Here is a 12,534-nt window from a genome sequence, read left to right on the forward strand (position 1 = left end):
GAAAAATTCTTCTCTAACATATTTATTTAAATTTTTGGAGTCTCAAGTGCATTCATTTATAATGAGCTTTAGGAAAAATAATTACTTTTTGATGATCCTATTTTTGTGGCATCTTGGTGTCTTTTGATATCAAACATTCGTGATAAATAATTATTATTATGTGTATCAAATATTAGAAATTGTAATTTTGTAATATTTTTCAAGATAACACTATTAAAAAATATTGTAATTATATTTAAAAATATAATATATACTAAACATGTAAAATAATTTGATTAATTATAAGGAGTAGGAAAAGTAAAGGAAAAATGATAAGAGCTCATGTTGAAGGAGAAGAAAGTGAGAGAAGACATTTTGAAACTAAACATGATAGGACATCAATTTAATAATATTTATAATAATTTTAAACTTTTAGTTGTATTAATGGGATATATTACCTAAAAACCTCTGTCAATAGACTCAACATAATATTTACAGCTCTTAAGGTCAACTTTTCAAAAAGTAAAAAGAAAAATAAATAAAATAAAAAAAAAGCAAATTAGACAACTAAAGATGATTCCCTCGTGGAGGAAGAAAATAATCGCTGGGAATAATATTTGTTTTTTCAATTTTAATTTCTAAAATTTTCTTTTGGCTTAAAACATTAAAATGAAAAGGTTTTAAGTATAAAGACATTATTAGATCAGTACGCCTCTAGTTTCATACAGCTTAATTAAGAGCTGAGCTGTATTTATTTTTCACATAAATCGTGGCTCAAATCAAAGTATCTTCACTGTGAAAAATGCTTATATAAAGTCATTTATATAATAAAGTCATTTAATGGTTTATTTTACAACTCTTTTCGTTCCTTTACGTGTTAAAATAAACCAACGAAAATAGGAAAAAAGGAAAAATAAAACAATGAAAGAAAGAAAATCCAATTGATTAAGGAAAGAATTATTGAGTCAAATCCGTATCTTCCACTTTACATATCATTCCTACCAAAGACGTTTTTTCCTTTTCCTTCACATTTCACATTTTAATTAACAACAAAAATCCACAAATTTTAATTTTGTTTTGTTTTGTTTTTTGTTTTTTTTTTTTTTTTAAAGTAAAAGACATGTAATTTAGAAAAGGGAAATGAAAAGACGAAAAAGGGGTTGGGAGGGGAGTTGGTGGTTCCCGTCAAACCCTCATCCGTCCCCACGTTGTGGAACCTCCCCCTCACCCACCTCTATAGCTTCCACCAAACCCGCGCCGTTCCCCCACTCTATTTCATACACCCTCCCGCATCCAAACAAAATCCCCTTTAATTAATTAATTTAAACTAATTACTATTTTAATTTTTAATTTTTAATTTTATGGAACAATAGTATTTAACCACCCCACCCCTCCCCTCCGGCGACCTCCATATTTAAAAGTGCTTTGCCCATTGAGTCCCCTCTTCTCCAGTCGCCGCGTGTCACCATCGTCAGCGGACGACATAGCTAATACAAGAATACCTCCACCACCACCACCACCACCACCACCACCACCTTCTTCTTCTTCTTCGATTTCATTCATTTTCTTCTCCGATTTCATTCATTTTCAACCAACAACATATTAGATTTTTCCTCTTCATCAATTTTCTTTCCCATTTCTATTACTTAAAATCCGTTTTCCCGACTTTTTCGCTTTTCATTTCTCTATCCATGGCCGTCCCTTCGTTTTTGTTATAAATAAATCCATCTATTACTCCAAACCGCCTTCTTCCTCCCCTAATCTTTCCTTTCCATTTCCATTTCCATTTCCATTTCCATCCATGAAACCTCCCCCCGATTCCCACCACCTCACTTTCACTTCCGCCCCCATCTCTTCATCTTCCCATCCTTCTCTTTGATTCTTCCTCTCTTTTTCCCTTTTCTTTTCTTTTCTTTTCTTTTCAATTCCCTCCCTATGCATTCTTTCTGCTGTGTCTCTACTCTCTCCGATAACTCCCCTTCTAAGCAACCCCCCTATTCGATGCCTGACCTTCATATTTCCCCACCCTCCCCTTCTCTCTCTCTTGCCTCCAGATCCGATCCCACCATTCGAATTTCCAATCATGCTCATAATCGGAGTCTTAGTAGTAGCGATGCTGGACGTCTTAGCCAACGGAGTATTTTTGCTGCTGAGATGGTTGCACGCCATTCCTCCGCTAGGGAGCCTCCGGTTGACGTCAAGATCAACGATATCGTTGGCAATGGTATTTGTGGTATACTCTATAAGTGGGTCAACTACGGCAAAGGTTGGCGTCCTCGTTGGTTTGTGCTTCAGGATGGCGTTTTGTCTTACTATAAGATTCATGGACGTGATAAGATCGTTGTCAATCAGGAAACAGAGAAGGGATCCAAGGTCATCGGCGAGGTCTCCATGCGGAGGATTTCCAGGCATAAGAACGGCTTCTCTAATCAGACTCCTCAGCTTCCACACAGGCGCAAGCCATTTGGGGAAGTTCATCTCAAGGTCTCTCACCAATCCCAACTCTTTCTTTACAACAACTTTCCTTCAACTAACCATGCCATTCGTTTTTTTCTTCTTTTCTTGATCTTGATTCTAATTTTCACGCTTTATTTTGGAGGTGGTGATATTGCATATCAACATCTTCCTTCATTTTTCTGTCCATTGTTTGTTTCTGTATGGCTATTAGTTTGTACGTTTCTTCCCCCTTTATAGATAATGACTTGTTTTTTCAATTGACATTCAACGTCTTCATCCATGATTCCAATTGATTGCTCGAATTTTAGTAGAGTTTTCTATCTGATCTTTCTAAATCGAGAATGTGACCTGAGAATTGATGTCTGGATTGCAGATGTTACTTTTAATTTACATCTGGTTCTATTATTTATTTCCCACCGTTGAATTGAATTTTGATATGACAGGTTTCGTCTATTCGAGAAAGCCGATCAGATGATAAGAGGTTTTCCATCTTTACTGGGACAAAGAGACTTCACTTGCGGGCAGAGACCCGCGAGGATCGGGTGGCATGGATGGAAGCATTGCAGGCAGTGAAAGAATTATTCCCAAGGATGTCTAACAGTGAGCTCATGGCGCCTATGGATTTCCTATCTGTGTCAACTGACAGGATTAGACAGCGGCTTCTTGAAGAGGGTGTAAGTGAAACAGCCATTCAGGACACTGAAAATATTATGAAGACTGAATTTGCTGCGTTGCAAAACCAGCTTTTGCTGCTCAAGCAGAAGCAGTGGCAACTTATTGACACATTGCGGCACTTAGAGGTACATTGAAACTGAATCTGGAATACTTCATGTGAATCAAAATTCAGAATTATTTTTTCTGTTTCTACTATTGTTGGAACTTTATGAGTCGCTTTCTTCGGTGCTGGAGCATACAGTGTTACTCTGCTTTTGAGATTGTACATATTTTCCCCTTCAAGTGATTCTTCTGATAGAATGCAAGGGGAAATTGAGTTTGTAACTTTACACTTTCGTGACTTTGTAAGCATTTAAATCTCTCAATTTTAATAATTAGCTGCCATTTTGCTTAAATGAGTTTCCCCTTCTCTCTCATGGTACTATGTTGATTGTTGATTTCATAGAGGGATTTCAGCCCAATTGATATATTGGTTATTTAGACCCATTACTTCCGTGTACATTTCTTCAGGCGACTAATATGATTGTGGTTTGACATTGCTTCTTTCACTATTGTTGATTGTGTAGCGGATTGGTGGCGTTTGGCTTTATGTAGTAGGTGGAGATTGTCTTATCTTTCCATTTACACATATTCTCCCTGAAATATTTTATTTAAAGCAAGCTAAAAATAGCGTGGAATAATTACTTTTCTCCACTACAAATCTAAAGATGAAGACTGAAGTCAATATCCTCAAAATGCTCCAAATTTTTTGAATTGATAAATCTATAGTTCTCACTTCTCGCTATATCCATTTGGTTATATCTAGGAACTTTGTATGTGTCTGCCCTTTTTATTTTATTTTAATCAGTTCGTTCAATTTTTGTATTCATATGTTATTTAGTTTTTTAATTGAAGTTTATTTACATGTTGGGTTGTTTTCATAGTTTCTTAACTGAACATCGTCTCTTTTTTGTCTTGAGTGAATAGCTATCTGTCTGAAAATTTGAAATTGGATTCTTTGAGCAGAATTCTGAGCTTTCCTGAGTCCAATTCTTTATTGGATCTTATGTTTAGAGTACGTCTTTGGTACGACATTCACTCTCGCTTACAGATTCCTAGCAGATAACATGTGTACCAAAACTTCTCAGATTTAATTCCTTTCTTGAGATACCACCTACTTGCAGCTAAAAGTTAAAATTTTCTTCCAAAGACAATTGTATTCTGATTCCTTGGTTTGTCATCAAGGATAGTTAAAGTTCCTTCTGCTTGCTTATTTTTATTTTTTTTTTACTTTTTTGGTTTCACTTTGGAAATGGTTTTTCTAGGATCTCTTAATTTCTTTGCCTCATGGCTGAAGACTGAGGTTTATATTAAGACGAATCAAATCATTTATGTCATTGGATACAAAGCAGTATTGCAAGGCTTAACCCAAACAGTCTGTTTGTTAGTAGGCACTTCAGATATTTCCCCTCACTTGAGCCATTTAGTTCTCGTTTTCTTACCTTTGAGTCGGTCAAAGCTCTTTTTAATGCATCTTTACATTTATAGAATTTGATCCTGTAATTTCTCGTGAATAATTCATTCTTGTTAGCATTGGGTAGACTTCTAGTCAAACCAATAACAATAGAAGTCCCAGTAGAAGTTCACTGACTGACCTTAACTAACCATCTTAAGGTCAGTCATGTAAAACTACCTAATTCTGCATTTCGTACTACATTTTCTTTTGGTTGTTGAGCTCTTGGTAAGCTACTCTATTTTTCTTGTGTAGACAGAAAAGGTTGACTTGGAGAATACAGTAGTTGATGAGAGCCAGAGACAGTCAAATGAGCCTGGGGCCTTGCCTGGTCTGCTGGAAAAGTTTAGTGGTGAGTTTTGTTCATACCTGCATAATCATGGCTCTATACTTCATTGATTTTGCATCACTGCCGTTTGGCCTGTCACTTTTCTTTTTGTTTTATATTTCTTTTAATAATTATTACCGGAAGCAATATTGTCTTGGAATATAAAATTAGTAAAATGAACCAAAATATTTACAAATTATACCAAGATTTCAGATTCTATTCAAATAGAATCAGAAACTTTGCTATATTTTGTAAATATTTAAGCAATTTTGTCATTTTCAATAATTTCCCTTTTCTGAGTGTTACTTGCAGTTTTTTAAAAATGATGATGTCTGAAACTTCTTTTTGGTGCTCTGTTTTCTCATAATGTGTCATAATGTCGATAAATATTCTTAGAATTTTTTTTTTTTATGAAATCCTACACTTGTTATCCGCGGAGGTTAGCAGTAGAATTGTATCTAAATTTGATGAATTGTGGTGACGTGTAGCTTAGTTGATCTCTCTCAAGCAGCAGAACATGTATGAGGTCTCATGGATGGAAGTAATAGTTATCTAGAGTAGGCTATTGAACTAAGAGTAACTGGACTGTCGGTTTTGAAATAAGAAATAGCTTATGTTCTATATTCTGGAGAACAAGTCGCAACTGATTAAATATCAGTATAATTAGCTGTAGGCTATGGAGATTTCCAACTGCAAGCCAGTCCATAATCAATTAAAAGATAAAAATCTGACTAAGGATGCAAAACTCAAGAATCATTGGAATTCCTGGTCAAACTTCAAAAATACAAACTACAATTTTTTTAGTTAAAAACCGATTTATTTAGTTTTCAAAAGTTAACATGGTTTTTGGAAATAAGAGTAGAAAGTGATAGACATTGGTGGATCTAGAAATTTTATTGATGGGAGACTTTATAGATTAGTAAAAATAATCTGGAAAAAAAATGTGAAAAAAAATGTAAAGAGTGGTGCTTGAACTTGGGTTTAGAGGGTCTGGAAGACAGTTTTACCATTGGGCTAACTTCTTGAACTAGATTTTATTTCAGGTTTTTATATATATGTAATATAAAGAGCATAAAGTTGAGGAGGGCTCCATGCTAAATCCACAGTGTTTATAGGCTTAATTTCCAAAATCCAGATGATGTTATCAAATGAGGCCCAAATTTTTAAAAATGTGGAATGTAAGGTTGTTTTTTAATTCTGAATAGTAGGACAATAGGAAGTGTGAACTTTCAGAGTCGCAGCTTGAAGGTTTAAAACGTTTAAATTTTCCTAGTTTGGAAGTCCAACTGTGGCTAACCAATTACAACCCCGTACAAACTAATTCGGCATATTTATTATTTATTATTTCCAGTTATTGCTTCTCCATGTTCACACATCAGATCTTTGTCTCTTTTTTAAGTAGTTTCCGTGTGCTATTTTACAATTTCTTAGCATAAGCACGCCAAACAGATTTATTCATCTACTTTTGATTTGTTTTTGTGCAAGTGCATATTCGTTTGGGCATTGAAAAGTATTTCTTACTCTTTTTTCTCTCAACTTTTCTATCTGGCTACAGATGCAAGTGCAAGTGCAACTGAATCTGATGATGATAATGATAGAGCCGATGCTGCAGAGGAAGAAACAGACGAGGAAGAAAACACCTTTTTTGACACTCGAGATTTTTTATCATCAAGTTCATTCAAAAGCAATGGATCTGATTACAGGATATCATCTTTTTCTTCTGATGATGAAGGCCTTTGTACAGTTGATTCTGAGGAAGACGTAGATCCATCAATTAGATCTGTTGGAACAAATTATCCCTATGTTAAACGGCGCAAGAAATTACCTGATCCAGTTGAAAAGGAGAAGGGAGTTAGTCTTTGGTCAATGATTAAAGACAACATTGGAAAAGATCTCACTAAAATTTGTCTTCCTGTCTTCTTTAATGAGCCTCTTTCTTCTCTGCAAAAGTGTTTTGAAGATTTAGAATATTCATACCTCATTGATCGGGCATATGAATGGGGGAGAAGGGTAAGTTGATGGTATATAGTTCTATGTTGTGCCATATCTTTCAACACTTTTTTTATGACATAACTAGCAAAGGAGAAGATCTCATGGAAAATGTTGCAAAAACCACTAGTGATCTCCAGAAATTGAAGTGATTTTCTGTAAAATAAAAGAAAAAGCAGAAACTTTGCATATATTCAGCTCCCCAACAGTTTCTTATTAGTTGGTTTATCTTTTTGCCAACTCTTCAGGGTGACAACCTCATGAGAATTCTTAATGTAGCTGCATTTGCTGTATCTGGGTATGCTTCAACTGAAGGAAGAAGTTGTAAACCATTTAACCCACTGTTGGGGGAAACTTATGAGGCTGACTTTCCAGATAAAGGTCTCAAGTTTTTTTCAGAGAAGGTATTGTTTTTATATATATTTTTCTTGTTTGGGGGCAATAACCAGGAGTGGAAGGAGTAAATGCCTTTGTCCAGATAATGGAAAAAAGCTCACGGCTTGAACTTGATGCCATGCCTAATGGATTTGCGTAAGCATTCTCGTGTAAAATTTCGACTTATGGGCAGAACAATTATAAACTATATCAAATTTGAAGCAGTAAAACATAGTTCATGTTGTTTTGCACCCACTGTCCTCCCATTTCCTTGGACTGAAGAATTTTATGGATTATGTGGTGAACTGGCCATATATGTTTTCTTTCACTTTCTTTCATTTTATTTTACATATATTTTCATTCAATTCAGTAATTCTGCAAAGGCGATGTGGTTATTCCAACAGTGATTGGATTGTGTGACCGCATAAGATGGGAATGAGAAATGAAATGGGATGACAGTTCTAAGTCAAGACTGTAAAAACTAATTTCGAAGAGCATAGATCATCAAAGTGCTGTTGTGGATTTCTTCCTTTGTTAGATATTTTCAGTTTGGTTCTGAACAAATTCATGGTTATTGATCCACCATATATTTTTTTTGTCGTATACTCCACCGTTCATATTCTTGGAGTCGCTGTATAAGGCCGTGCCTCCATCTTAATTTACACAAGCATTCGTCAATGTCCATGTTATTTATCATTGCATAAAAGTATCGGGAGAGCAAGATTTTTATGTAATGGTACTAGATCATCGTTGTGCCATTACACCAATAGTATTGATCTGCTACACATAGAGGGTCTTCCATGTCCACCTTTTTTTTGAAATTTTAATTTGTGAAAGCCATTATTACTTCATTGCTCTATTTATTTATTTCAAATGGCGGGGATTGTTCATTAGTTCCTGTATTTAAATGAAAGAGTGAATGCCTTCGTTATATTTGGCTTGATCCAAGATAGCCTCTCAAATGGTATAGATTTTTCAAATTTTGGTTAGGTTAGCCATCATCCAATGGTAGTCGCATGCCATTGCGAGGGTAAAGGGTGGAGATTTTGGGGTGATAGCAATTTGAAGAGCAAATTTTGGGGTCGGTCCATTCAGCTTGATCCTGTTGGTCTCTTGACATTAGAATTTGATGATGGAGAAGTCTATCAATGGAGTAAGGTGTTGCACCAGTTATTGTTTTATATTGTTTATATTCTTTTCTTCTTTGTTATATGTTTTCATTTAGAATTTTAAATGAATTGTTTGGAACTTTATGCATTTCTTATAGGTGACAACGTCAATTTACAACCTGATACTGGGAAAGCTGTACTGTGATCATTATGGTACAATGCGCATACAGGGAAATCGTGAATATTCATGCAAACTAAAATTCAAGGAGCAGTCTATTATTGACAGGAATCCGCACCAGGTAAATTTCTTTGTCTTTTATCTTTGCCTGCTATATAGGACTGTTATCTTTGAGAAATGTTAACAAATATTTTCCGTAAATATTTTCTGTTTATTCTGTCAATGGTTTTAGTATTTGTTTTATTCTGTCAATGGTTGTAGTATTTGTTTTATTCTGTCGATGGTTTTAGTATTTGTCATCTTCATTGGGCCATCGTTTCTATACCACCACAACTCTTCATCGTAGGATTCTTTCCCTCTAACGAGATGATTGAGGTAGAAAATGAAATCAATGTAAAGTTATCAAAATGCTTCCAGACTACGTTGGTTTTGAGGATTATGCTGCACCTTTATATCAATCGAGGAAGATATCATCAGCCAATTACTCTACTCTTTACCAAGTTAGGAAGCATAGCCAATAAAATCCATTCTCTTTCAGAAAATATGTTTTATACTTTCGGATTCTGGGTGCATGTGAAACATTTGATTCCACCAGCAGGGTATCATTTAGTGAAAGCTGAGGTTATACTTGTTACTCTAAGCTGGTTCATTTCATACACTGTATAATTATTTGACTGGATGCTCTTAAATACATACATAAATATAAATATATATATAGACACACACGCACACACACACAAACGGGATGTCTTCTTATTGTTAATGGTGAAGAGCTTTTTAGTTCTATTTATAAGTGACTGCTTAGTGCTTTCATTTAATCGACTCAGTTTGTTGATTAGGCCACTAGATGCAGGAATGTGTTGTTTGTTTTTAGTTAGAACCTTAGCTTAAGGAAATCTGTGGAAGTTCAAATTACAAATCTTTGGATTATTAAATTTTGACTGAAACTTGAAGCACCTTAATTATTTCAGGTACAGGGTATAGTTCAAGATAGATCTGGAAAGACAGTGGCTACATTATTTGGAAAATGGGATGAAAGTATTCATTATATGAATGGGGACTGTTCCCATAAGGGAAAAGGATTGGATTCTTTATCTGAATCCCACCTACTCTGGAAACGAAGCAAGCCACCAAAATTTTCTACTAGATATAACTTCACGCGCTTTGCTATAACTTTGAATGAGCTGACACCAGGCTTGAAGGTAAGCCTATCGATTACTTGATTGCAGTTTCCTACTAGATTTTCACGTTTGCTTGGATAATTTATCTGTTATTGTTGCAACGCAAGGGATGAGATGATAGTTTAGATTTAGAATTTCTTTCTCCCTCTTTTTCATCTGTTTTCATTAGATATTTGAGACGTAATGATATGCAGCTGGCAACATTTTCTGGGATCAATTTGGTTCTAATGTTACTCAATATGCAGGAAAAGTTGCCTCCTACAGATTCGAGGCTCAGACCTGATCAAAGGTATTTAGAAAATGGAGAGTATGAAATGGCCAACTCAGAAAAGTTGCGATTGGAGCAACGCCAACGTCAGGTAAACTGACTATACTTCCATGTTGCATAATTGGTCCTTTTTCAGAAGTATGTACAACACAACTCCATAATTGTCTTTTTTAATCTCCCAATTAGATATCCCAAGCAACAATTTTTCTAATGATAACCAAACACTTTCAAATTAATAATTTGTTTTAGAGCTTGTGGAATGCTTACATGCCAATTTCTTGTTTTTTACTGCTTTAAAAAATAAATTCGTATACTTAATAATATTCCTTTTGCGATCTTCTTTCTCTGAAGACACGTTTACATTTGTAGTCAAATCTTAAAAGCACAAAGATTAGTTTTGGAAGTTTTATTTGTGTACTCTATTTGGATGGCATTTTCAAAGTTGTTAGATCTATAGAATATGTTATGATATTTCATTTGGTTTTCAGGCTAGGAAGATGCAAGAAAGAGGGTGGAAACCAAGGTGGTTTGCCAAAGATAAGGGAAGTGATACCTATCGTTACGTTGGTGGGTACTGGGAAGCCAGAGAGCAGGGGAAATGGGACTCATGCCCTGATATATTCGGTCAGATCCCGACTGATCCCCAACTCGAGTGAGTTGAACAGTTTTTAATTTTTGTTGTTTTTTTTTTCTTTCTTTTTCTTTTTTTAAATTCTTTTTTCACATATTTTTACCGGATGAGTAGCCAATATAGCTTGCTCATTTGAGTGGTTTATATAGTATAGCAACTGCCACTCTCATTGTGGTTGCAAAGTATAAATTAGATTGAAAATGCTGGCCAGTAAAAAATGACATTAGAAAAAGAAAAAGAACAAAAAAAAAAAAAAAAAAAGAGTGAAAAACAGACATAGTTTCTCAAACCAATCTGGCCGGCATTTCATGTGTTTTCCTTTTAGATAAATTTTCCTTGTATTAGGTTGAAACATCTCTTTCACAGCCAAGTGTTAATGAAAGCATTTGTAGAAATATATACATAATCCTAAAAATGACCATAATCATCATCTTGCTGATTTCTCCCAGCAGGTTTCTGTATGACGTTTCTTTTATTTATACTTACATAAATGTGAAAAAGCTTAGAATGAATCCTGACCTTTACTTTTGAGTTTGAGATGGAAAACGACCTTTTAAATGGTGGCAGGAAAGGATGCAGCCCTTCCCATGTTAACCAACTGAAATCTGAAGGGACACTTTGAATAGATAGATTGAGAAATATGCACACGTCACCATCCCCCACTGTTTCTTTAGTTATTATTTTTAATATTTAATTTCTTTTTAATTTTTGTTTACATTTATTGGTTGATTTAATTAATATTGTTTTTCAATAACTTCATTTCGTGACCTACAAAGGCAAACAAACAAAGATCTGTAGCTATCTGTCCCTCATGTGAATGCTCTTCAAAGCTCAAAACACCATTTTGAAAAATATTTAGTACTTCCCTTCCGGTTTCCACCTTTGACTCACTTTGTGATGTAATTACACTTGAGTTGTTTCATACTTTTTTTTTTTTTTTTTTTTTTTTTAAGTTTTAACCTATTTGTTTAATTAGGGAAAGGGAACAAAAGTATTTGTGCTACTATATATGATTTGTTTTATAAATATAACAAAATTTAGATCCAATTTTTACAATAGAATTTAATGTAATATAGATCCAATTTTTATGATAGAATTTACTTTATTTTACATTGTTTACATTGATTATGTTATTAATTTTGATTGTTAGCATTAAAATGGTTAGCCCATTGCAATTATATTTTCTAATTTCAAAATCCAATAGTGTGTATTTACCCATCTACTTTACAAAGTTCGTCTTTCGATGATCGACGTCTGTAAATTTTCAGAAGTCAATATTATTGGGCGGACTCTTTAAATTTCTTTCGTCACATGCAAGTTTTAAATTGTAGCATTTGATAAAATTAAAGAGTAAAAACAATACTTATTAGTATGGTCCACATGAAGATGGAATAGACTCAATCATGAATAACTTGGAACTTATGAAAAACTTTTTGAAGCAAAATGGTTAAACAGACACAATCTACAAATTTTAATCTCAAACTCAGACTTGATCTTTCAGATTTGCAGCCACATAAATGATTGAAAGTTATTAAATGATTTTATTATGTTAACTTGTTCTAAGAATTGTAGGTTATTTAAATCCTTTGGTCATCAAATTAAAATAATAATAATTCTGACTCTAACGTGGTGTCAGAGCTTTTGTTTGTTTTAATAAAATAAAAAAAAATACAAAAATACAAAAATTCCAAACTTCATACTTATTTAACGCCATGTGTTGAAGTTCATAAAGCAAAAAGAGAGACATTTGAGACAATAGCATATGTAGGTCTTCCTTAATATTTAATTTTGGGTGTTCAATAAGCATGAGAGAATTATGAATATATTAGAATATAGCTGGAATTAGAGAATAAAATATACCTTTGGATGTTG

The 12,534-nt window shown here is 34.1% G+C and overlaps 1 protein-coding gene across 1 annotated transcript; it reads left to right on the plus strand.

Annotated features, from left to right (window-relative positions):
- Positions 1-1,394: 1,394 nt before the first annotated feature.
- LOC103503404 (oxysterol-binding protein-related protein 1C) lies at positions 1,395-11,539 on the plus strand. The gene is made up of 11 exons (XM_008467594.3): positions 1,395-2,463; positions 2,880-3,236; positions 4,859-4,955; positions 6,487-6,941; positions 7,169-7,324; positions 8,286-8,453; positions 8,563-8,703; positions 9,554-9,784; positions 10,009-10,122; positions 10,520-10,683; positions 11,230-11,539. Exons 1-11 carry the CDS (start codon positions 1,915-1,917, stop codon positions 11,282-11,284), a joined length of 2,487 nt encoding a protein of 828 aa, XP_008465816.1. The 5' UTR covers positions 1,395-1,914; the 3' UTR covers positions 11,285-11,539.
- Positions 11,540-12,534: the final 995 nt, after the last annotated feature.

Source organism: Cucumis melo, chromosome 9 (genome assembly GCF_025177605.1).
Source record: "Cucumis melo cultivar AY chromosome 9, USDA_Cmelo_AY_1.0, whole genome shotgun sequence".
In the NCBI taxonomy this organism is placed as follows: Eukaryota; Viridiplantae; Streptophyta; class Magnoliopsida; order Cucurbitales; family Cucurbitaceae; genus Cucumis; species Cucumis melo.

Excerpts from the sequence above, each read along its gene's own strand:
- LOC103503404 (XM_008467594.3), top strand. The coding sequence starts at position 1,915 with ATGCATTCTTTCTGCTGTGTCTCTACTCTCTCCGATAACTCCCCTTCT. Across the intron at positions 8,454-8,562 it reads AAGTCTATCAATGGAGTAAG|GTGACAACGTCAATTTACAA; the intron begins GTGTTGCACCAG and ends CATTTCTTATAG. Across the intron at positions 10,684-11,229 it reads CCGACTGATCCCCAACTCGA|GAAAGGATGCAGCCCTTCCC; the intron begins GTGAGTTGAACA and ends AAATGGTGGCAG.